This window comes from Tauraco erythrolophus, chromosome 1, assembly GCF_009769465.1.
Source record: "Tauraco erythrolophus isolate bTauEry1 chromosome 1, bTauEry1.pri, whole genome shotgun sequence".
Taxonomy (NCBI): Eukaryota; Metazoa; Chordata; class Aves; order Musophagiformes; family Musophagidae; genus Tauraco; species Tauraco erythrolophus.
The window spans coordinates 103,812,773-103,837,927 of NC_141465.1; the positions used below are offsets into that span (position 1 = coordinate 103,812,773).

The 25,155-nt window shown below is 40.7% G+C and overlaps 2 protein-coding genes across 7 annotated transcripts in view; both read left to right on the top strand.

Annotated features, from left to right (window-relative positions):
- The first annotated feature begins 204 nt into the window (after positions 1-204).
- SLC25A30 (solute carrier family 25 member 30) lies at positions 205-12,684 on the top strand. 2 transcript variants are annotated; one of them, XM_086611974.1, is made up of 10 exons: positions 205-289; positions 3,663-3,741; positions 5,193-5,340; positions 5,747-5,841; positions 6,121-6,206; positions 7,483-7,578; positions 8,473-8,597; positions 9,106-9,244; positions 10,202-10,282; positions 11,054-12,684. In XM_086611974.1, the coding sequence occupies exons 2-10, from the start codon at positions 3,678-3,680 to the stop codon at positions 11,093-11,095; spliced, it is 876 nt and encodes a 291-aa protein (XP_086468100.1). In that variant the 5' UTR covers positions 205-289; positions 3,663-3,677; the 3' UTR covers positions 11,096-12,684. The 2 variants fall into 2 exon arrangements, with proteins under 2 accessions (XP_086468100.1, XP_086468094.1); XM_086611968.1 differs by lacking the exon at positions 205-289 and adding an exon at positions 439-603.
- A 1,350-nt stretch (positions 12,685-14,034) lies between these two features.
- COG3 (component of oligomeric golgi complex 3) overlaps positions 14,035-25,155 on the top strand; it is a 32,440-nt gene continuing 21,319 nt past the window's right edge. The window contains exons 1-11 of one of the 5 annotated variants that reach the window (XM_086620452.1): positions 14,035-14,211; positions 16,428-16,574; positions 17,114-17,175; positions 18,854-19,019; positions 19,685-19,759; positions 19,881-19,973; positions 20,281-20,406; positions 22,638-22,718; positions 22,927-22,970; positions 23,179-23,305; positions 23,822-23,913. In XM_086620452.1, coding sequence (XP_086476578.1) covers positions 14,050-14,211; positions 16,428-16,574; positions 17,114-17,175; positions 18,854-19,019; positions 19,685-19,759; positions 19,881-19,973; positions 20,281-20,406; positions 22,638-22,718; positions 22,927-22,970; positions 23,179-23,305; positions 23,822-23,913 — 1,175 coding nt within the window. In that variant the 5' untranslated portion in view covers positions 14,035-14,049. Of the gene's footprint in view, positions 14,212-16,427; positions 16,575-17,113; positions 17,176-18,853; positions 19,020-19,684; positions 19,760-19,880; positions 19,974-20,280; positions 20,407-22,637; positions 22,719-22,926; positions 22,971-23,175; positions 23,306-23,821; positions 23,914-25,155 lie in introns of those variants that run through there. The other 4 variants (XM_086620423.1, XM_086620444.1, XM_086620430.1 and 1 more) reach the window with 4 other exon arrangements.

The following is a 25,155-nucleotide window of genomic DNA, read 5'->3' on the forward strand; positions in this document are numbered from 1 at the left end:
ACGCCGTCCAGGCGCCCGGCCCGCTCAAACCAAACCTGCCCCCAGTCCCACACGCGGCAGACATCGCCGCCTCCCCCCTCCCCCTCAGCCCAGCCCGCCCTTCCTCGCAACCCACCAATAAGGCGGGAGCGAGGCCCCCGCGCGCCCCAACGGCCGCCCGGCGGGGCGGGGCCCCGCGCGCCCCAACGGCCGCCCGGCTGAGGGGAGCGGCGCGGGGCTTTATAAGCGGCGGGGCGGCGGTCGCCCGGTGGCTTAACGTGGCGGCGGTCGGCTGCGGGAGGTCTCGGTGGTAAGTGGGGAGATGGCAGCTGGTGGTTCCTCAGGTCGCGGAGGGTGGGAGGTCATCTCCCGCCCGGCGAGGCGGCGGAGGGGGCCGGCGAGGCCCGCCAGGGCCTCGCCGGCCCCCTCCGCCGCCTCGCCGGGCCCGGATATTTCTCTGTAAGCTTCGCCGAGTGCTACCTCTGAAAGGAGACCAGGAGTTTGCTGAGCTTGGCTCGGCACCCTCCAGAACCTTCCGCTCCCCAGCAGGGACGTGCCGCTTCCTCTTTCTTCGTTGTTTTCCTCCTCCTGATGCCCTTCATCACAAGGCGAAGCTGGACGGAGGTGTGCTTCGTTTTGTCGCTGAAAGGGAGTTAGTCGGTGCAGTCGCTGTTGCTTCCCTTTGCCCCCTTACCAGGTGTTGCTGTGTCTTTCTCGCTCCAGCTGTTTAAATAGACTGGCAGTGCTGCTCAGGGAGGGACTGCTGCGGGCAATCCCTTTAGTTTTGGGGCTAGGGGGTGCTTTCACTGGCTGCCGACCTTGTAAAACAGCTGGTATTTTTGCAAGAACTTGCCATGATGGTTGTTAGCTTTAGCCCTGATTTTTTTTTTTATTTCTTTCTGATGATGCTTCACTGCTTGAATACAAAGTCCGAGCTGCGTGTCTGCAGTGTGATCCATGCAGTTAGAAAGCATTGCTTGGATAACTATCTTATACGTGCATGCTTATATTACAGGTAATAACTTTTTAGGACTAATAGCTTATTTAGTATAAGCCTTCTCTAATATGCAAAGGTCAAATCCATTTTAAATATCTACAACTACTCTAAGCTGGAGTATACTCTGTGCCTAGTATACTAGCAATATTGTTAACCAATAAAGAATTTGATATGTAAAGTTTAAAGTCTGTTCTCTAACAGGGGAGTATCTGAATACTTGTTTTAAGTGATGCTTTCTTTTATGGAACCTGGGCTTTTGATTTTTTTTCAGTCATGCTGCCAATTAAAAGCCATCAAACTTGCTTCTGACTCTTGCAAAGCGAGTGTGGATGAATTGCTGTTAGTAATCAAACCTAGTGTCCTTTAGGGGTAGTATCACTGCTGTCATCTTACTGATGTTCAGGGAAGAACAATTTATACTTGATCAGGATGATTGCTTTCTAGTAAAGTTGGAGACCTCAGTTTATTCTATAATGAGGCCTGGACTCTTTTTAAGTAGTTTGTCAGTGGAATTCTTCTAAGGAGATGCTTACTATTTTTATCAGTGTAGGGAAGAGTTTCTGAGTAGAAAGCAAAACAATTCAGAAAACGAGATAGCTGAGGTGAAAGGGCAAAGTTGTTTGCTGGTGTGGTTTTTTTATTTTTTTCTTTTGAGATAAGTTCTGCCACTCTGCTTTTTTTCCCCTTCTGGCTTTCCATACTTACAGGAGGAAAGGTAGAAATAAGTGGAAAGATTCAGATGGTTGGTTTGGCCTAATTAGCAGGGAAGGAGACTAGTAAGCCTTTTAGATGTACAAACCTTGATAGTGCTGTGTAAGGCCTTCACCTTGGGATATGTCAAAGGAACAGTGTGCTACAGAATTTCTGCATTAGGGTATCCTATACAGATATCACAACCTCAGCTAATATTAGTAAATCCGTGTACAAATTGAAAATTTTATTTGACTGTGCTTGTGTGCTTCTACATTGTGTCAGTGACCCAAAATTACGTAGAAAACTGGGTGGCCTTCATTGCCTTGGCAGAGTGAAATACAAACCAAACAAAAGTAAAAGTATATTTTAGTTTTGTCAGCGTTAAGCTATTTGTGATGGATGAAAATTTGTTTTAATGCATTGAGTGGGAAAAAAAGTTAAGTGTGCCTTCAATTTTGACAAGTTTCTCAAAAGCGAAGATCATGTGGGTGGCTGATAATGGAGAAACTGAGCTTGAATTTTTCTCCATTAATTAAATGATCTGCCATTAATCATGACAGGAAAGGAATATGAGGAACTTGGAGCTGGAAGTGGCCTCCCTCTGGTACAGTGTCATACTCATGTGGCTCTGCTACTTTCATATTGAAAAGCTGGCATAGTCTATACTGTCTATACACATGGTCTGTGCCTCTTGATCTCTGCATGGCACTGTTTTTGACGATATAGTGGGTGCCATTACTTGCCTCTTCTTTTTTTTTTTTTTTTTACATCAGTAGTGTTCTTTGCAGCAGCCTAAGGAGTAAGATAGATTTCTGTGCACTTGATGGTTGAGTGTTTGGAATTGTGTGCTTTAAGCTCCTATGTTTTTTATTGTATTGAGTGTCAGAAGTCTGAAGACTCAGATAACTCTTCATATAGTAGAAATGATAAAAGGAAAATTAGAGCTGCAGTAACTATTCAGGCATGCTCAGTGTCTGCAGCTTCTGTTAACTTCATTTGACACTGGGTTATTAAATGACCAAAGAAGGTTCATCTTTACAAAAGGTCATGCTAAGTATTCTGTGTATCTGTGATATTTTCCAGCTGGCCAGTATGGGTGAATAAATAAAGTAACAGGGAATGAAAGTGCCAAGGGAAATAGTTTCAAATACAATTATTTTGCAGAATTAGTTGGCAAAACATAACTGTAGAATCCAGTATTTAAAAGGGCATTATAGAAAACGGGAAATGGAAAGTATTCATATTATGAGGAAGGGGAAAAGTAAGTTGTAGAGAGACCTACTTGTTTTTGAGAAGGGCAATCTCGTATCGGCTGGACTAGCCTGGTTTTGCAGGTCTTATATCTTTTCTAAGGTAATTGGATTACTTCAGTAAGTATATGTCAATTATGATTTGTAGTCACTTTGTCAAATTCACTCAACTGAATTCAAAGTTTTACTGTAAAAGGCCTTGTGCACCCGATTACACTATTTTCATATAACGTTCACAGGAATGAATCTTGTGAGCACTGGGAGCAGAAATAGGCCTTAATGGAAGCAAAATATTGTATGCAACCCTATTTTCTGTTGAGGTGTATCAGCTCATGTTAATGTTAATACCAGGAAAAACAGGACAGAAGTTTAGTAATGGCTATCTTAAAGTTCCATTTAGTTGCAGGATGTAGTCAAACTAATTCAGCTTGGTAAGAATCATTAGAAGTTATTCACTGTATCAGTCCTTAAGATCATATCTGGGAGACAAACTACTGTAACCTCTCATGGTGAGGATAGTGGTGGCCCAAATGCATGTCAGAGACATTGATTTGAATGCAGATGCCTTTGTGCAGTATTACTGACTTTTCGTCTCATTGTCAAAGGTATTAAATGTTTTTACCCTTAGCCTGTTTGGAAAGTCCATCTTAAGTGGACAAGGCATAGTTTTATTGAATGTTAGCATATATATTTATATAACAGATGTACTTACAGAAGCATTAAATCATTGTCTTATTTCACAGAAAGAAGAATCAACAATGTCAGCACTAAACTGGAAGCCCTTTATCTATGGAGGTTTAGCATCAATCACTGCAGAATGTGGTAAGCTTTTCCTTTAACACTTTACATGATTTCCTTTACTGAGACAGTCTCTTTTAAAACAAGCTTAGTTCCTTGCTATCAGTGACACAGTAGTATATTGTGGTCTACAGCATAGGAATATGTTTCTTTAGTGCTGATTGAAGAATTACTCAGAAATTTGTTATAATGTCAGAACGCTTCTGTCTGTAAACTCACGTCTCCTGTGAGTCTTGTTTTTACACAAACGTTGCCTTTTCATTCTATTATTTGGTGTCTGTTGATCTGTTCCTAGACAGTGGTCATAAGTATACACAGCTTTTGTTTTGCTAGAGTAGACAAGTTAAGATCTTGTAAAATTTTTTTCTTAGCTTTTCTGAGTAGCTCTGTTGCAGTTTAAATTCTCTTTTCTCAAATGTGGGTGGCTGAGAAGATTTGAACACTTAACTTCAACTAGTATGCAACATAGAATAATTGCTGTAGTAAGACAGTGCATCTGATGTTTTAGTGCCTACTCTAAAGACAAACCTAAAATACTAACATCCTTTTATCTGAAATGCATGTACATAAAAATAAAGAAATCTGGGTTTTCATAGTAGCAGAACATAGTCTGACATGTGGTGGGCTTGCAGATGAAATCTGTCTGATAAAGTAGATTAGTATAAAATTGCTATTAGTATAAAACTACTATTTTGTTTTCCTTTTCTACCTTCTCATATGAATCTTGTTCAAACTTGAGTTTGGAACCTCTCTTATTTGACTTGCCTGAAGGTGGCAAACAATGCCAAAAGCTTCATGAGGAAGACAAGCAATTCATAAAAGCCTTGCTTGTCTGGTAAACCTCATTAGAACAGATGCAGTTAATCCTGACTCCTGTTAGTGTTTAGGTGAGTAGTGAATGTAGAGGTGATACCTTTCCTGAAGATAAGGTCTGGAGGAATATGCTTTCTAAACCCTTTCAGAAAGGGAGTGTGGAGAGTGTGAAGTTGGCATAGCAGTAGGCTATAGGAAAGTAATAACAGAACTGGGTACTGCTGCAATTGCTTTCTTAGATTCTAGACTAGAATCTGTATAGCTTGTACTATGGAATTTATTTCTCTGCCTTCAAGGAAATGCTCTTCAAAGGTGGTGGTAGAATACACATGCAAACTCTGTACTTCATTGTGATTGCAGAGTCCTATTCAGTGTGTCTCTTTACAACCAGGCTATATACTATGTTGCCTGAACACATAGTGACTGCAAAATGTAAATGTAGGAGGTAGGTAGTGTCTCTGACAAGCTTTTTAGAAGAAACAAGGTGACATAAAATGAACCACTTCTTTAAAAAAAAATCTTGGTAAGAGAGACTCTTTTCCTGTGGAATTATTTCTGTATATTTTAGTATATAATAAAGGCTACTTTTTCGTATGTCATGTTCTTTGTTGTCTTTGGTTAGGTGAATACTTGATTAATCTTCTCCCTGATTTTTCTTTAAGGTACTTTCCCCATTGATCTGACCAAAACACGTCTGCAGGTTCAAGGTCAAGTTAATGATGCTAAATATAAGGAGATCCGCTACCGTGGAATGGTGCATGCGCTCGTCAGAATATGTAGAGAAGAAGGACTGAAAGCCTTATACTCTGGGTAAAATTAACTGATTTGCAGTGATGGTTTATGAACAGTATATTGCTAAGCATAAACCCATTGTGTGTATAAATGGGTGTGCTTTTCTTCAGAACATGCAAGATGGTGGGGGAAAGATGTAATCTGCAGATCATGTTTCAGACAAGCTTGCCAGTTATTTTGTAGATCACAAGTTGAGGCATGTTTTAATAGTAATCTTTCCACAGTTCATTCATGTTTTTGCAGGCTTTTTTTAAAAAAAAAACAACCCAAAACAACAAAACCTTGTTTTGTCTATAGTGAGTCTAAATTGTTGATTTAAATGAAAAAACCTTTCTTTCTTTCAGTCTCTCCTGCTCTAAAAAGTATTTGCTAATCAGTCTTTTACAATTTTGAGCATAAATATTATCACTGCATATTTTTACAGGATTGCACCTGCAATGCTACGCCAAGCTTCGTATGGAACTATAAAAATAGGCACTTACCAGAGCTTAAAAAGAATGTTTGTTGAGCGTCCAGAAGGTGAGTGGGTTTTTTCCAATTTAATTGAAGACTGTTTTGCTTGAAGCTTGTTGTTTCCATTTGGTATCTTACTGTAGTGGTTTGAACAAGTCTACTGAGAAGAAATTCCTTGTACCAATTACAACAGTGAGTCAGCAAGGAAAACTTGTCAGAGCTGTTTTTAAGGCCTCTGTAATTGGCACTCTTTCTGGTTAGAGGAGGGGTGGCATCATTTTGCCCTGATGCATCTTAAGCTTTGTAAATCTGCAGCTAAACTCTTTTTCTTTGTGTATGGAATAGATGAAACCCTGATGATCAATGTTCTATGTGGCATTCTTTCGGGAGTAATTTCATCATCTATTGCCAACCCCACAGATGTCTTAAAGGTAATTATGTGTTATGTGGAGTTTGTCCTTATTTTTTGTCCTCTCCTTGAGGAAATGCAGAATTTCCTGATGAATATAGGATTTGTTGTTTTGCAACCCTATTCCTTCTCATCTCTTAACTTAAAAAAATAAAATCAGTAACATCCTGAATTCTTGGAACCTCCTTGTGGTCCATGCTAATTATTTGGAAGCATGCACTGGGAAACTGATGACTGGGGAGGTGATTGGATGCATATAACCTTTTTTCTGGGAGTGGGAAGAGAGCAATTTAAGATTGACTCCTCTTGTAACTTTCTTGCTGTAGTGTTTGTGTGGAAGCCATACTGTGTATTTCGTCTATACTTCTTGGTAACACCGTAGTACTAAGATGTTTCTAGAGCCCAAAATAGGTGAAGATAGTTGAGAGGCAAGAGTTCAGTGAGCGCTACTTGTACTGTATGATTCTTTAATCCTGTAGAGAGGCTTTGCAATTCAGTGTCCCATGGAAATAGTGTTCCAGCATCAGTCACTTAAAGTGCATTGGTGAAACCGTCACCTCTGTAACAATCTGTTGGCTTAATGATAGTCAATGACCTTTTTTCAGTTACTTAAAAGGGTTGATGGTATTTAACCTACAAAACTGTAGCATGAGGTTTACATGACTGCCTCTAATGAAAAATTTAAGAAAACTTTCTGTTCTTCTAAAACTACAAAAATTAATCCTTCGTAGGGCTAGTGTGGTTATGTAGAGCATTTCAAACAAGCTTCTATTTCGAGCATGGCTTTGATTATTTATTTCCCAAAATTATGTCCACGTACCAACTTGGTTGTCACCAAACTTGTATTTGGTAGTTACCATGACAGGTTCCCAAGGACATGCTTAGAAATCCACAGGGTTGAAGACTGCGGTTCTCACTAGCTGAAACACTAATCATCTTAACCTTTCATTTTAACATGTTCCTGTGAGAACACTGTAAAGGACATCCTGCAGAACCCATCTGTCAGTCTAATCTAAATGAAGTAGTGTAAGAGTACAGAAATAGAAGTGACTTAATGTAGTTAAGAACTACACCACATACTTGTTCAAAATTAGCAGCTGCATTTGGGTAGTTAAGGCACTTCAAAAGATTGCATCATGGTTATGATAATGTCAGCTATTAATTTGTATTCAGAGAGAAATTGACTTTACTACTTAAAAGATTGTAACTTAAAATGTTAATAAAACTGTATTAAACTATTATTGGTTGTATGTTTGAGAAGTTTTTATTTTCTAATTTTCTCTTCAAATGAATCTTAGATCAGAATGCAAGCCCAAGGTAATGTGATTCAAGGAGGCATGATGGGCAACTTCATACAGATCTACCAAAAGGAGGGCACTAAAGGATTATGGAAGGTAATTTTTTTTTAACTATATCTGACACTCAAAGTATGCCTTCTTGCTCAACTGAATATCATGTACTTCTTACAGTATTCTCAGTCAAAATATGGAGAAATCAGTACCTAATATTTATGTAGCTTGTCACGACTGCTTCACTGCTGATGTTTTGGTGCATTTTGACAAAGAGTTACTGCCAGTTGTGTGTTCAAGGGTTATCCACTTCTTAAAAAAGGGGATTAATTCTCCACTTCTTAAATGAGGGTCTCTGGCTCTAGAACTAGTTTAACAACCCTTTGCAAGACAACTCTTGGTCTGTATGCTCTATTCCCTTTAAAACATATGCTAAAGAACGCTTGAAACTAAAGCTACTAATGAACATCCTGTCTAGCTCAGGAATTCTGGTATTCACTCTTGTATGTTGTCTTTTATGCCAGTTACAGTTAGTGACTGTGTAACAACTGAAGACCAAGAGCGGACAGTTGCTCTGAAACAGCTGGAAAATAGAAATGTTTTTCTATTAGTGTGCTTTTCTTTGCAAAGCTTCTTGATCTCAATTTTTCTGTTCATCTTCCATACTTTGTCAGTTTTTCAGTTAGCAGCAAGGGGAGCCAGTATCACCTGGTTGTTGAGGTCTTAGCTGACTGTTGATCTGAATTCATATGCTGAGCGGAGATGGAGTAGCGTAAAGGAACTGAAATTGCTGTTCAGTGTGGAAAAGTGATTTATCTGTGAACTTGAATCTGCATTTTTGGAGCACATATATCTAAGACTTGTACTAATTAGCCTTATTTGAATTCACGATGTTCTTAACACATTCATGGTGTATTGCTTTGTATTACAAAAGCTGGGCTTTTCTGATGGTGCACAAAGGTTAATTTTAAACTTCAGCTATATCCTTTCTTTTGCCAGGGGGTATCATTGACAGCACAGAGAGCTGCTATTGTTGTTGGAGTGGAACTGCCAGTGTATGACCTTACCAAGAAGCACATAATTATGTCTGGATTTATGGGAGATACAGTATATACTCACTTCCTGTAAGTTTATATAACTAACTGCTTGCATAACTTATCTTTGGGTAGTTCTTGTTATGGGGATAAATCTTCTGATTTTTCTGATATCAGTCTAGATGTAAATATATCTCTGAGTTTATACTTCTTATTGCAATAGTATCTCAAATGGTAGCAGGTAGCATTTTATTTAGGATTTGGATTAAACTTTCTTTTGAATATGGAAGTTTGATTTGTTGATTTGTTTGGATGGTCTGACTCATTCAGCTTTGCAAACTGACATTAGAGGAAAGTTCCAATCGAATATTTGCCAAACACCAACCAGTTCAGGTATACAGAAACTGTATACAAGGGCTGTATATCAAATCTTGAAAGTGATTCTTTATCGTAAATGAAAAATAATTTTTCACAGCTATTAACTGATGTAATTTTTAACTAAAAGCATTAAGCACTCATTATATTTTCTGGAGAGGGGGAATTCTTGTGCATCTTGAAATGTGGTAAGTCGAATTTAATTAAACCTTTCTTTTATTAGCTCAAGTTTTACTTGTGGGTTAGTTGGAGCCCTTGCATCTAACCCAATTGATGTTGTGAGAACACGCATGATGAATCAGAGAAGCCAGCAACTTGGGGGAAACTCAAACTACAAGGGTACTTTGGATTGCTTGTTACAAGTAAGTAGTTCACATACCAACACAAGTGCCATCAAGCACTGACTTTGGTGTAGAACTCAAAATTGTTCTAAGTTTTGCTAGAAATTAATCCAAATAACTTAGAAAAGCTTTTTGCCCTAATGCTCAAAAGGGCTATACTGCCAATAATGCATTTGGTGTAAAAAGTATCTACTGCCTTGACAGAAAGGCAGTAAGAAAGTGAGTATGTACTGCAGGCACTTCCTTTTTGTGCTTGGGTGAGGAGACCAAGTCTCTCAGCAGCACTGTCTCTTACTTAACTTTATATGATGTTAGGGTATTGATAGGAAATTACAACTTTGTAGGTCAGTTCTTGAAGAACAGCATCTTCTGGGGCAGATGGTTTTCTCTGTTGTTTACTGCATAATGGAAAGCCTAGTACAGGCAAAGGCAATGTCAGTCTCTGATATTGATTATTTTGGCTTGGTTTCTTAAGTCCCTAAATTGGGTATGAGATAGGAGCATGATGGCCTTTTACATGGAGAAGAGTGGATAGGAAGCTGTTGATGTCCACACTGTTGACTTAACAGCCTGGTGTGTATAACAGTCCAAGTCACACTGTCCAGTACAATTTTGTCAAGTCCATAAAGCAAACTGAAAAATTTTGAGGGGGTGCCTGACCTGAGCGGCACTCTGCAAGGCTTTTTTTTTTTGGGGGGGGGGGCGGGGTGAGTCTAGGAATGCAGTTTAGATGAATCTGGGTTGGGTACTGAGTGACAGACTGCATCTTTACCTGACAGGTAATGCTGCAGACATTCCTAATCTTGGCTTTTAGTAAAATGTTTCCTTGTCTCATGATACAGTATGTTTAAATCAAGGTTACAGCACTAAGCCATCCCTTTGTCTGTTATAGAATCTCGTTAGCTGAGATACTGTTTAGATTTTTTCACTAAAAGAATTACCTAAGTGTGTTCTTGCTGTGTTTTTTTTTTTTTCCAGACTTGGAAGAATGAAGGCTTTTTTGCTCTATATAAAGGGTTTTGGCCAAACTGGTTAAGACTTGGTCCTTGGAATATCATTGTATCCTTTTCAAAGATGTGCAAATGATTAAGCTAGCCATACAACAGCAAGTATTGACAGACAGTTTCACAGAATGCTCTGTATGGAAAGTGTCCTGTCAGCACAAATATTCCCTTTTTATGAATGGAAAATGGTGTAGTTGACCATTTTCTTAGTCAACTGCTGCTGGTCAGACTGAATTTGTGATTCACACAGAGTGGATATTAGAAAGTGATCTTGCAAAACATTTTTGTTCCTCCAGTTTCATACCTGTCCCTTTCTGTAGTTTGGAGCCTAGTTTTAAATAAAATTGACCAGATGAGTTAGGAATGGGGACTGTTACCAGAACTGGGGAAACTGTTGTCAGTTAGCCCTGAAATCTTTTGGTTTGTCTTGGTATCACACAGTCTTGTTTTTATTTCAAGAGCCAGCTGATCAGACCCCTGGGGAGTGGGCTGGCAATAATGTTTTTACCATGAACAAACCTACTTTAGCCCATCAGAGCTGCGTGAGTAAAGACTCCAGGGGCTTTCGCAGTATTCTCCTGCCTCCTCAGTCCTATGTTTAAGATCCTGAAGAACAGTGATGGGAAAGTAGTTGGCATCACCAGCCTTAAAGCACGTTTCATTGTTCTGCCTAGTACTGCGTAACAAAAATAGCCAACCAGCAGCATTGCACGGGAGGGAACAGAGAGCGGAACGGAGTTTCACACAGGTGCACTTGTCCTTCAGTAGTGAAGCGACCATTTTGCACTGTGCGAACAGGAAAGTTTTCCTTAATCCGCTGTTCCAGTTCTTTCTGACATACGAACAGCTGAAGAAATTGGACTTCTGACATGCTGACCTGTCTACTGAATTCTGTTGATGTACTTTTTGAGTTTAGAGCAACTTGTAAGTTGTCTTGAGTGTTTTGCTCTTTGTTGTCTGAGAAGCTGGCCAAAGGAAGAGGTCAAAGGTCATGACAAGACTGTTGTGAATGAGAACAACCTGGAAGTGATTGCAAGGCAAACTGGCTCCTGTAGCAATGGCTTGGACATGTGATGCAGTGGATGATGTGCACTATTTTCTAGACGGAACCAAACATGGTGGAATACCTTCTATCAACTGTTGAAGAGTTCTTGAATGTGAAGATGTGTAACACAGCTCTATGCTGTTGAGACTCAGATGCACAGTGTTTTATAAGAGGCAAAGAACAATCTTTCTGTAAAGGAAGATAGGTAGTACCAAGGACATGGACTTTCCCTGTTTTCAGAAGTGTATACAATTTGGCTGTAGTAGTTTATAGTTTCTAATTAACTGAAAGTGTCACAAGGCATCTTTGCAGGCTTTCAGTTCAGCAAAATACCTGCTGCAACACAAAAATCTGCTTCTGGTTTTAGAGCTTTCCTGTATTAGGAGTCCTCTGATGTCTGCATAATTTGCTGGGAATGATCCAGCTTCATTTGGAAGTGTGGTTGCTACAGTTGTCAATTTTGCATAGCTTGAAGAAAGCTTTTTTTCCCCAATATATCATTCTCGATTTTTCAGCGTGATTCTTCAACATATTCATGTAAATTGCAAGTAGGAATGAAGTTCAAACAAGTCCATGCTCATCTGCCTGTCTTGCGGAGAATCTTTCCGTGCTTCTTCCATTGTTGGGAAGAATGACTTGTAATGGTTACTGGCTGTTATGTATCATCTAAAAGATGCGAGTTTTACACTGAGAGGTTCTGGCTGTGTCATGTAGGTGCCTATGTGGGAAAAAACCCAAATGCCTCCAAAGGTAAGTCTGCTGTAACGACTGCTTTCCTTCCTTAAAAAGACACCCAAACCCTGAACTACTGAGCGCTTTCACATAGCTCCAACCTGCTGTGACCTGCAAGTAAACACTTTCTGTGGAAATTTACCAAATTTATTTATGTGGAAATCAACCACAGCTTCCTTAGAGTCTTACCTTTTGGCTTAAATGTCTATCAGAGCTTCAGGGCCATTAACTATAAACGGTTATGTCAAAGTTCTTACAAAGGTTGCTGTTGAATTCCAAGCAAGGAAAGATACCAGATGTCCGTCATGCAGTGGTCCTTCTGGGCTCACAGAGGGTCACAGAGCAGGATGTGTACCTTTGGATTCTTGTGGCATCGTGTTAATCTCTTAAATGTGTTTTGGTTAATCATACATTCCATTTAAAGAAATTTCATTGCGATTTCAAAATTACTATAATCACTTAAAATTACTAATTTTGAATTCACAAATGGATTTTTAAATGCACAAGGCACTTTCCTTCCTAAGGCACAATGTTTTTCTATGGGTATGGATATGCTTATATACAGTGTTTTTCCTTAAAGCCGTTTTTATGCTTTAATAGAAATACTTGTAAATATTTTTGTATGCTAGGTAAACTAAGTGTGTTACATTTTTAAGCTCATTAAAAGTTTTTAAAATTGTTATGTGGTGACTCTTAACTGCTTTCGGTTTCTACATTTCATGTGTAGGGAGGAATGGGTGGGTTTTCACATACTTCAAGGTGATGGACAAAGGAAGGCTGTCACTGGCGTTGAACCATGTGCTGTTACTGGTTGTTTAGCCAAGACATGCTGAAGTTGCTGCAGTTAAAAGCACCAAAGGCATCTAAACAGTGGAATGGGAATTCAGGATCTTGGCTGAAGGTGACTGCTCCAGTGAAATACCTCAAGCTTGTGAGCTCCTTTAATTCAGACATGCCTTAGTTAGGATTTTGATTAGTGTGGAATGACAAAAGGTTTAAGTTTACAAAAACTAACAGCAAACCAAAGACAGTGAAGGGTGTTTCCAAAGGGAAGAATGAGTTCTGCAGTGAGTTCTGAGGCACGATGGAAAAAACAGCTCCATCCAATGGTTGATGCTGCAGAAAAATGAAAACTGGTTCAGTAATGAGGAAGTTGGGTGGTGATGTAAGGATGTGCATGCTGTCAAAAGGGAGGGCTGTCTCTCTTCACCTGCCTCTCCATACTGTGTCAGTGAGCTCCAGTGGCTCCAACATGTCAGGAAAGGAATGACAGCTCCCTGCCCGGGCCTGCTTCAGGGTCGGGCAAGTGCCAGAGCTCACGAAAGGGAAGGGGGAGACCATGGTCCCCTTGCGGTGGCAGGCAGGGGTTGGACACCAGAGCCAAGCCAGATCTGATGGTGTCAGGCGCTCCTGTGCTTCCCTTGAGTTGTAAGTTGTCATGTTAGACTAAAGTAGATCAGAAGTGCTGCGTGGTCATTAACGCAAGTGCTTGGATACGGTTGGATTTGGGACAGAGAGCTGCTGCCCAGGAGAAGCGCGGCTGGCTGGGGGGGGGGGGGGGGCTGGGGCGAGGTGCCATCACCGCGGCTGTCCGCCACACTCCCTGCCTCTGCCGCCTGGGGCGAGAGGGCTCCAGGGAGCGGAGGGAGCGAGACAGCTTCCAGCCCCGGCCTTTCTCCAGCCCGCCCGTCGCTTTCCCCATGAGAGCCGCAGACATGCACGCGCCCGCAAAGCACCGGGGGGACGCGGGGCGCCCGCCGACGCCGCGCGGCGGCCAGGCCCGGTGATGCCGCCTGCACTCCTCCGCTCCGGCAGGGGGCGCCATCCGGAACAGCCGCAGCTCGCTCGCTCCCTTCCGGCCCTCGCTGACGCACTTCTCCTCCCCACCGATGACGTTGCTGCCACGCGACGCGGCGCAGAGCGCGCGCTGTGTCTCCCCCGGAAGCGCCGCCGCTCTCCGAAGCGTTCCGCTCCGTTCCGCCCCCCTCCCCTCCCTCCCTTCCCCTCCCCGGCCCGGCCGCCGCTGACTCGCCGCTGCCGCCAGCATGGCGGAGCCGCCGCCCGCGGAGCCGGCGGGCAGGGAGCTGCGGGACCGCCTGAGCCTGTGGGACCGCCGCCCGCAGCCCGCCGCGCCGCTCAGCGACCGCCAGACGGACTCGGTGCTGGAGCTGAAGGCGGCGGCCGAGAACCTGCCGGTGCCGCCCGAGGTGAGGCGGCAGCGCTGCCCGCGCCGGAGAGAGGGAGGAAGCGGAGGGAGGCGCCGCGGTGCCACGTCGCCGGGCGGCGGGCGGGGGTGACGGCCCGGCCGGGGCCTGCGGGGCCGCCGCTCTTCCTCGGCTTTTACTGGGCTCGACGGCGCTGTGCGTTCGAGCGGGGCTTCAGGCCGGCGGGGCCGTGAGCCGTTCCGCTGCGTCCACAGCCGCCTCCCTGGCCTGTCGCCCCGTTTCGCCGCGCTCGGGAGGCTCGCACTTCCCTCAGCCTTCCCGCGGTGCCCGCCCGCCCTGGCTCGCGGGGGCTTGGTGGGCAGCAAAGGCAGCTTTCCTCTGAAAATCCTCGGGGCTTTCGCTGCCTGTCCTTACTGCTTCGCTCAGGTTATCAGAACTTGTCCTCTTGAAATTGAGAGCTGTCGTCGTGGAGTTACATGGTTTTGGTCCCCTTAATTTGATTCTGATCAGCGCATAGCTGCTGGCACCCATGTTGTGTCCTGGTGCATCTTACAGGGGACTCGGTGAGCTGTACGAAGCCAGGAATAGTGGTGAAAGCTTAGTAATTTGTCATTACCGTGGAAAACGTGGTGTTCCACTCAGTTATGAAATATCAAACTCACGACAAGGTCATTATTGATGAATGATCCCTTGTCTACAAAGGGAAGTGGAACAAAATATTTGCATTCCTTAACTGCAGTTTTCATGGGAGATTTCGTATTTGAACAGGATCGTAGCACAAGATACAGTGCCATAAAATCAGCAAAGTTGGCTCTCGGCAAGTGTCTGAAAGGTCAAAATAACAAGGGGGAGGGGATAAAGCAGTTCCTTTCTGAAATGCACCTGTTCAGTTTCATGCTTCCTGGTTTCTTTTTTGCGTAAGCTGTATGCAACAGTACTAAAGTAAATATTGGCAGGCATCCAAAATGATTGTAGAAGGATGTGGTGCTATCCAGGGGTATTCTTAAGGATCTAAACCAGCTTTGCAACAAGGCAGGTACCATATTTGCCAGTCAGGACAATGGGGAAGCCAAGACATTGAGAACTTCAGCTGGTTTTGGCACCTGCTGAAGTGGTTTGGGACAGTGGCATCTCAGCTGTTCTGAAAAAGCAGGCTCTGATGGACTCGTCTTTCCCTCAGTAGTAGTCACAAGAGAAACTCTGGCTCCCCAGCTGGGGTCCTGCCTGTTTTGGAGGATGAGGGGCAGAGATATGTGGAAGTTGAACAGGATAGGTTAATCTGTCTTTTCTCAAATAGTTGAAATCCTGATTGTTCTTTCTTTGCTGGACTGATATTACTAGGCAATGAATATTTTTCTAAGTGAATAATTTTCTAGAGAGATAGCAATTTGTATTTAAGTAGTATTTACTGGTTTTATGTTACTGATGTTCTCAGTGATACAAAACATACTTTACTCATCAAGTGAATTAAAAAGAGTATTATTTTAGTTAAGGACATATAATGATATTTGCTTTCTTGAATTAATTTCTTGCATATGAGCTAATTAATAGTCTCCAATCATACTTGCATACAACTTCTTTCAAGTTACTTATTTCTATATTTTTCCTGCTTGAAAAATCATTATGGCAAATAATTTTCATTCAGCAGAGCTATTCCTTGTCTACTGAAAAGCCTTTCTTTTTAGCTTGACTTCTTCATTAGAAAAAGCATTTGAAAGAATATGAAACACTATTTCCTGAGTAAATTCTGGCAGTGTTAAGTTTTGGATTTTCTCTGAATATCTGGCAAAAAAAAAAAAAATGACAATTCCTGTGTGATGGTGTTGCCATGTAGCGTAGACAATAGTGACATTTATTTTTACTTCTTCATGTGTTCTGAATTTTTTATGTTCTCAGGTACTTTTCTAGTGCCCTTCTCTCAATATAGAACCAGTTAAATTGGAAGTTAAAAGTGTAGCTCGTTGGTATGTCAGGTACATGTACTTTCAGTTTTTGTTTGTACACAAACATATGCTTACGCAAAATGCTGTATAATGTTTTCTGACTTAAAAAAAAAAAATTGCGAGGTGTGTCTGAATACGGTAGTTGTTGGTGTATTATCATATTGATAGATAAAATGTCCATTGCGTTAGTCTCTTCAGTCGTAGATGCATGTAATTTTCTCAAGTCAGTGCTTTGGATTGTGGTGTTGTAATTGAGCTGAATGTACTAGTTCTTAGTAAGTTCTCTAACTAATGCTTGTGGGTTTTTGTGAGCAGCTTCCAATTGAAGATCTGTGCAGCCTGACATCCCAGTCGCTAACTGTTACTCTGACGGCTACAGTGCCAGAATCCACAGAGGATGTCCTCTTAAAAGGATTTTCCATACTGGGGATGGAGGATGAAAGAATTGAAACAGCGCAGCAGGTAAGTGGTGCTAAATATCCTCTAAGTTGCAGTAATCTTCTTCAGAGAATTCTGTGTCTCTTGCCTAGCTTTTGGTGGGTTCGTTAAATTTTTTTTTGCCGTTTTCAAGATGCGTGAAGCAACTCGGGGGAAAAATCGTTCAAGTCTTAGCTTTTAAGTGACAGATATTTTCCCATTTTGATTGGAGTCTCATGTAAGAGTAAGGGACCCCTCTTCAGTAAGGTGATGTTGCTCATAATAGAGAAGAATATCATGCCCCCTCACCTCCTTTCTAATGAGACAGCCGCCTTCTTATGCAAATAAGGACAGATGAAATTCAGTCTTTCCCATTTTAATTTAGTGGAGGAATAGAATAGAGTATTTCCATTGGAAGGGACCTACAACGAGGAGTTATAGTTTACTTCCTTGATCAATAATTAAGTTCTGAAACAGCTCTGTTTTTAACAAAACCTCATCTTCATTTCATAAATCTGATTTTTTTTTTTTTGAATTGATTGCACATGATATCTGTATTGTTCACACCATAAAATCTCTTCTAGTTCTTCTCCTGGTTTGCTCAGGTACAAACACAGATGGATCAAGATGAAGGTGCCAAGTATAGGTACGTGTTCTTCCTCAGTTTCTTTCACTGTAAGCAATTTAAACCTTGAAGGACTTCATCTCGTCCGTGTATTATGTTAGCACACATTCGGATTCAGCTGGTGGGGAATGTGTTGGAGCAGCTGAAGCTTTCTAAGGCAGTATGCCCCACTCCCATCCTGAAGGCTATTGCCCGTGTGGCAGAGCAGTTAAAAGGGATGCAGATGTCCTCCTGAACTGCCCAGTATATTAAGACAGATTGAAATTAGTTTTGGCTTATAGACAGGGCTGTAGACAAAGGCAGTCTAAGAGCTTTCATATGCCTTTTCAACTACTGCTGCTACTGAAATGGCATCCTCTGAGGGTGACACCATAAGCAAGTGTGGCTGGTAGTCATTTCTGTTCTCGCTGTTCGGTTCACCAGTGACTGTGATTCTGTATCTGCATTCCCTGCGTTCCTTGACGCTTTGCTCGACTCTGGTTTTGAGACTTGGCATTCTCATCTATTTTTGTCTAACCGACTTTTCCGTCAGGCTCAGAAGAACCCCTCCCACTGGCTTTCACAGTTACTTCTCAAGAGTCTGAAGTACAACTGAATGGCTTAGCCAAATCTGCTGATGGCTTTTATGGAAACTGGCTTGTGTTTTGAAACTTCACAGGCTTGTCCTTGGCCACAAAGAGATGCTGCCATATTCCTCTCTTCTCTTTTTCTCTGCTTTTCTTTGGTCTGTCTCTTCCTCTCTTGCTCTGACATTTGAGGATGTGACATTTCTTAAAAGCAGAGGTTTAGGCATATGCTAAGCACATGATCAGATCATTAACAACCTAAAAAGTGTAACACCCTTGCACTTTTTCAGTTAACGTGTTCATAATAGCGCACACAGATACTTAAGTGTGCCATGAACGCAGAATGGTTTGTAGGATGGCCGATACGTCATTTTTTGCAGGAGGCCAGAGGAAAATAAATAATTTCTTTGTACACTGAAGGGTTGCACATGACTACAGAGAACTGTGATTTTACTTGATGCTTTGTATGTGGTAAAGTAGAGCTGAGGAGTTTTAGCTAACATCCAAAAGTAAGTAATTTTAAATGATGTTTTAGTCAAACTGAATGCTTGACATGTATTTGGTGATCATTTAGAGTTTATGTCTGCAATGAGCCTTAGACAAACTTGGTGACATTAGATACTGGATCTATTTCATTTAAGCTTCTTTCGGTCCTCACAGTAAGTTCTGAATCCTCTGGATAATTTCAGCTACTTTAGGAGAGTAAAAGTAATTTCTAAATAGAAACTGAAAATTGTGTAGAAGAAGAGACCCAGTTGAACACCCCCATTGGAAGCAAGGCAGGTAGAATTTGGCTACTAGCAGTAGCCTGCAGTAGTCACTGTGTTTGTGCTGTCCGTTTAGACAGTATTCCTGTGGTCTAGGCTAGCTGTGATGCACGCTGCTGCTTCTGGGTAGGCTTGCTATAAGGAATGTTGGGGAAATGGAGTTACTGCAGTGGCTATTTGAAACCCTATAGCTCTGTTATTTCTGTGGGTCATGAAACATCTGTTTATTATGCACTCTTGCTTGATGCAAGTGGTCTTTTATTCCTAGAGAGGGAAAGGTGGTGGCAGTGTCCCTGCAGACAGCTGGATTTGCAAATACAGAAAGTGAAATTTTACTCCTGTTATCTGTTGATTCTCTTTTTCTAGACAGATGAGGGATTACTTGTCTGGCTTTCAGGAGCAGTGTGATGCTATCTTGAACGATGTGAATAGTGCCCTTCAGCACCTGGAGTCACTGCAAAAACAGTATCTTTTTGTGTCCACAAAGACAGGAACGCTGCATGAGGCCTGTGAACAGCTTTTGAAAGAGCAGGTAATCTTTGATAGGAGGATTACTGGAAACTTCTAAGGTACCATAAAGGAAAGTTTCTTTTTCTTAGGCTGGGAGAACTTGTGAGCGGTGATGACAGTCCCCCCCCATTTCCTTTGGACCTCATTTTTGGTGTGTTTCACTTGCAGTTAGGGTGTCAGGCTCTGTGCAGTAAAGTGTTCCTTTTGTGTTGACATGAACTTTAATCGAAAAAGATAGCTAGCTGAGGGGAGCTTGTGTAACTGATGCCTGACAAGTGCAAACTTTATTGAGATTAATAATGAGTGTCACTAATTAATGAAAGTGCCTTTTTAGTGTGACTGGGTAATGAGAATTTTTAAAGGCTCCAGTCTTGAAATACAGGATTTCTACAGTTCTCTGTAATACCAATGACAGCACTGCTATTTTTATGCAATAGTATCTGTGGAATACTGACAAACTTGTAGAATATATGTTTTTAAATAGGCTGTTGAGAGTAACGTGTTTCTCTGGTAAGAGAGTACTGCTGTATTCTGCATCTTTTGTTGTACTTAGTTGCAAGTTCTCTAGAGCTAGTTAACAGTGGTGTGTGCTGAGAGCTGAAAGAGAGGCTGAATATTTTTTTTAATATATATTTAAACTACTTGCTAGGTTGCTGATTTTTGTTTATTTATATTGCTTTTTAATAGTCAGAACTTGTTGACCTGGCTGAAAACATCCAGCAGAAACTTTCTTATTTTAATGAGCTGGAAAACATCAACACAGTAAGTATTATTTCACTGTTAATAGTCTTAGAAAATGAGAGTGTATCGATCTTTTGAACTTTGTCACCAACACTAAGTTACTTGGGTTCCTTACAATGATGCTTTGTCTTGTTTTCCAAAGAAACTGAATTCCCCTACACTCTCCGTGAACAGTGAAGGATTCATTCCCATGCTGGCTAAGCTTGATGATTGTGTTGCATATATTTCATCTCATGTAAGTAATTCTGTATTGTTTTTAGTTAAATCTTAATAGTTTCAAAACTCTATATTCATACTATTTTAGGGGTGGGATTTTTTCCTGTAAAATGTTCTCTCTGCCAAATACAGTGAGAAAGCAAAGATGACCATTTGTAAACCTAAGAAATTTTTACTGAATATGCTTGATATACTGCTTAATATAAAATACTGCTTTTAGCTTGTACAAACTAGCATTTGTACCTAGTAAAAGAGTGTTTAAATTTTGATAAATTTTCTAGTCACTTATCGTTTGTATTTGAAATGAATTTTTTTATTTCTTTCAGCCAAATTTTAAAGACTATCCTGTATATTTGATTAAGTTTAAACAATGCCTTTCTAAAGCTATGCACCTTATCAAGACCTACACTGTGAATACACTACAGAACCTCACAACTCAGTTAATGAAAAGGGTAAGGTGAATCAATAAGTGGTAACTTGAGCTGTACTGAAATGTCTGTTGTAGCTCTATGCAGTTTGTGTTTCTTTCTTTAATTTTTTTGAAGGTGAGAGGTGTCAGCAGTTTTGTGTGAAAATAGGTCAATCCTATTCCACAGTGTTTGTGTAGATTGGCCAAGTTTCAGCGAAATCTGACAGAGACCTGGAGATGCCAAAGACTTAAAAATAATAATAATTAAAAAATGCTGGAAATTGAAGAAGGTGAAGTAGATGAACAGTAACCTCAGCGAAGGCCAGGGATGGATAAACAGCTGAGTGGGAGAAGCAACAACCAGCTGGCCAGGCAGCATGCTTTCCTGAACCACTTTGCACACTGTAGCTCTGAATCTGCTGTCTGCATTGCCAAATGGAGAGGGTGCACAAGAGCAATACGGACACTGTGGGGGTCTGTTTTGGAGATGGATCGTCAGAACAGAGAAGGAGGTTGCAGGGAACACTTGAAGAATGAATACAGGAGCTGGGTGTCATAGGATGAAAACTGTTAAAGTACAACAACTCTGAGTTTGTGACATGGCTCTTTCAGTATTATATTCCAGCAAGTATTTCTGGGTGCTCTTGGGCATCTAAATGTTTCTTTTTGATAAGTCTACAGTGTTTTGTGTAGCTGCAGAGAGTAACTGTGACAGATTCCTACTGGTGTTGGCAGTGTCTTTTGGTTAGTTTTAAGATGTTGACAGTGATGTTAAGAGAGTCACAGAGAAGAGTTAGGTGCTTTACTCCCACTCACTCCAGTGGGATTTAAGCATAAAGATGAGTAGGGAAGTTTTTTTGATCTCATTAAAATGTTAATAATCTTGTGCTGCAATGTTTTGGCAGAGGAGAAAGGAGAGGGGAGTGTCTCTTTCTACTCTCTTTCTTTCTCCAATGAATTGTTGTATACCTTGTGCTCAGGCCTATTACAGGCAAACTTGTGAGAAATAACCAGTGAAATTGAAAGATGCTAGAATTGAGAACTGACAGACCTAAAAGAGGGGGACTTGAGACAATATTCATGGAAACTTGCTAAAGAATACTCCTGGAGTGAAGATCTTGGTTAAGTGGCACTGAACGTTTTTCGTGTTTGGTACAAACCTAGTTTATAGTTTTAAAAAAGTATCGTAGTTTGATTTGATGCCGATGGATTGACACAATCGAGCTGAATTCAAGCAGAATTGAACATTTGTCATAATAAGCATGTCTACAGAAAGAAGTGAAACCGCATTTCTGGATTTCAATCACTGCTTAGCAGTTTTAAGTCAGGAAGGGGACCTCTTTTAGGAGTCAGATGACCTCCTCCTTTCCATCTACTTGAGGGTTTTGTGGATGTTTTGTGTATTTCTCTGAAACATCTAATGTCTGCTTCTGGTGGAAGTGCAGTACTGGACCAGTGGTTTTTATTTGTGATCAAGCATTGAGATTTGCTATTGCAACACAATAGGAGGTCTTGTCAGGACTGGAAAGGGACTGACGGGTTCTATATGTTCTTTGTTGCTCCTCACATGTGAGTGGTAATTTTGATCTGTGTCTATAGATGGATGATCAGGTTGCTCACAGGGATGAAAGTAGGAGGTGGGGAAGGTGCGAGGGTTTTCCTGTCTGCATTGTGTTTCAAAGGAGGGCTCTCTGCTGCTCTCTCTATCATCAGTAGGGATAAGAGGAAGAAGGCCTGGTGGCTAAATTGGGTCTTTGCTCTGCTTCATTAGTGCTGGAATCTGGCCAAGTTCAAGCTGTCTGTCCAGCTAAGCTGGGGAGCTGCAGGGGGAACTGCCTCAAAACTTGACATTCCAGTTGAAGCTGGAGTGCAAGCTGAAACTTAGCTTCTCCACCCTGGGACTGGCAGGTGAAAGGGAAATTTTATTCCATTTTAGTGCTACAGACTAAGGAGCAGCCATCAGTACTACTGTGGCAGGTGCAGAAAAAATTGTTGTCTCTAACAGAGAGCGCCGTAATTACTGAAAATACTGCTTTTGCTGTAGAGGCTATTGGTTGAAACTTTTGGTTTGGATTTTGTTCTTCCATCTGGCTTTATCCGAGTTCTGAAACAAGCATGCTTTTCTAGGTGGAAAGTGACGAAGAGCTGTTCCACTGGCAGTATAAGCATAAAGAGCCAATACCCTGTTTTAGAGCCTGATTATCTCAGCCATTAAATACTAGAAGCCAAATATAGTATTTTCCTTTTTAACCAATTACTCATCTCTTCTTTCAGGATCCTTCAGCTGTGCCAAATTCTGACAATGCCTTCACACTGTTTTATGTAAAATTCAGAGCAGCTGCTCCCAAAGTCAGAGTAAGTAGGCTAGTAACTAACTGTTAAAAAGGAAGCTATGAAAATGGGGTTTGAATTTATTAGTAGTGTGAATGCAAGGATTGCATATTGTGCAAGTGTGAATGTCCAAAGATTGCATATTGTGTCCATGGAAAAATACTGCAAACTATTTTCCAATTATTAGGAAAAAATCATTTACTGATAATCCTTTTTTCTTTTTATTGAGTAGACTCTTATTGAACAAGTAGAGCAAAGATCAGAAAAAATGCCAGAGTGAGTATGTCTGTGTAATTTATTTTCAACAATTCTAAGTTTAGGAAATCTTTACTTTTGTTTAATTGCTGTTTAACACATTATTTGTTTAAAAGAAAGATTTAAAAATTGAAATTACGTAGACCTAAAAGAGGGTTGTTGGAATGAATTTTATGTTTACCAGAAAACGAGCTTCAGGATAAAGTTACCGTTTTAATTTCTTGAGTAGGTATCAGCAAGTTCTCAATGAAATCCATCAATGTTACCTTGACCAGAGGGAGCTTTTGCTTGGTCCGAGTATCACTAGCACTGTTACAGAATTAACGAGCCAGAATAACAGAGATCATTGTGCTCTGGTAGGTAAAGCAGTCGTGTGTTTTGGAGTTTTTGTTAGATTTGAATCCCTCCTCCCCCAAGTAAAACGTACTTATTTAATTCCATCATTTACATGTAGAATTGTCACTTTTGTTTGTGATTTTAAATCGTTAAAATGTTACAAATATTTTCAAGTAATGCATGTTTTGTGGAAGATTATTCTGCGAAAGCTCTGCTTTGCTACAAACCCCACAAAGGTGTGTTTGCAAAAGCATTGAATGCGGTTACTTAAATTTTGTCAGAAACAAAAAGGCACAGAAGTTGCACAATGAGCTCTTATTTGGCTAGTAACATCCTTTCAGTCCATAGTTTTATAGTTGATCTCAATAATTTTGAATTTCGCAAAGCTTCAATTTAATCATAGCTGTAGTAATAATACTACTACAAAATATATTATAATGATAGAATGTCTAAGAATAATATCTGTAATACCTCCTGTGGTACCGATGCAAGGAAAATAATTTAATAATCATTTATTCATATTTCTGTGAATACAGGTACGAAGTGGTTGTGCCTTTATGGTCCATGTATGCCAGGATGAACACCAGCTTTACAACGAGTTCTTCACAAAACCAACACCAAAACTGGAGTAGGTGGTACATGCTGGTTTTGTTTTACTGCATGTTGTATTTACTATGCTGTGATATGGCAGACAATGCTGTATGGCAAATAGGGTTGTACGGAAGTGGTTTGGTAAGAACCAGCAAGAAAATATCCTTAATTGCTTTGTGTGTCAGAATTTTATGTTCTTTTGTTTTCTTTTCCAAGCAAAGCTGATAGTTTACATTCTCCAGAAATAATCTGAGTAATGTAAGTGCTCTGTAGATTGTCTGAAAGACAAAGACACAGTTGCTTTGGAAATAGCTATAGAAGTTTACAGTGCTACAGCTCTCAGCTGTCTTTGTACTGCCTCTATGCCAACGATCTGCACAGTCAGTTGCAGAAGTACTTTTCATTTACTTCAGTGTGAAATTAAGCCGATGAACTCCAGTCATTTTTCATCAAGGATTTAAAGTTAGTGAACTGTCCTTACTGTCAAGGAATATTTGCATGTGCCTGGATGTGGGCTGAAGAGACAGCAGGGCAGTGGACACCTGACAAGGACAGTTTCTGTATCTGCTCTGCCTAGATTTAAAAGAGGGAAAGGTTATTGTCTTCACATGATAACTGCATTATAAAAGTATTCTAAGTTTTTTACAACAGATCTGTAGTATTAGAGCAATTGAGTAGATTATTCCCCGTCTCCAATTTGCTGGTATGTTTTAATAGTGATACTTAATTTTGAAACGTGGGCAGGTTATGTTTACTTGCTATGAAATTCATAAATAAAGTGTATTCCTATTAATATAACCGAAACGCTGATTTTTTGTTGCATTAGCTTAAATTTTAAGTTGCATTAGCTTAAAATCAAGTGCAGCTTGTTTGAATAAGTGTAACCTGTAAAAAGTACTGCCCACTACCCTCCTTGTCTTCTAAAGCTAAAGGAGTACCATAAATGCATAAAGCCTCACTAGAAATAAGCCATGGTGCCAACTAAATTGGCTTAAGAACCAATTTAGCTATCTCAGTCTGAATCCTGAAGTAAACATCCCAAATTGAAATCAGTGTAAATTGTTGTTCAGACAGAGATTTCTACTGTCACTATTGTTCTTCGCACCAAGAATGAGAATAGACTGCTGATTATTTTTTAGTCTTGATGGAGTAGTTACCTCCTTTCGTAAGAACTTGCTTCCCTTTTTTGCCTATATCTAAATAAAATATTTTGAGAATGTTTCAAATAGTAACTACTTTATTAGACTTTTCTAAGCTGCATAATAAAAAGCCTAATTTT

What these genes read in the sequence shown, in the direction of transcription:
- SLC25A30 (XM_086611968.1), top strand. Translation starts at nt 571, where the DNA reads ATGCCCTTCATCACAAGGCGAAGCTGGACGGAG. An exon ending in ATCAATCACTGCAGAATGTG is followed by an intron (nt 3,742 to 5,192) that starts GTAAGCTTTTCC and finishes TTTTTCTTTAAG; the next exon opens with GTACTTTCCCCATTGATCTG. An exon ending in CTGAAAGCCTTATACTCTGG is followed by an intron (nt 5,341 to 5,746) that starts GTAAAATTAACT and finishes ATATTTTTACAG; the next exon opens with GATTGCACCTGCAATGCTAC.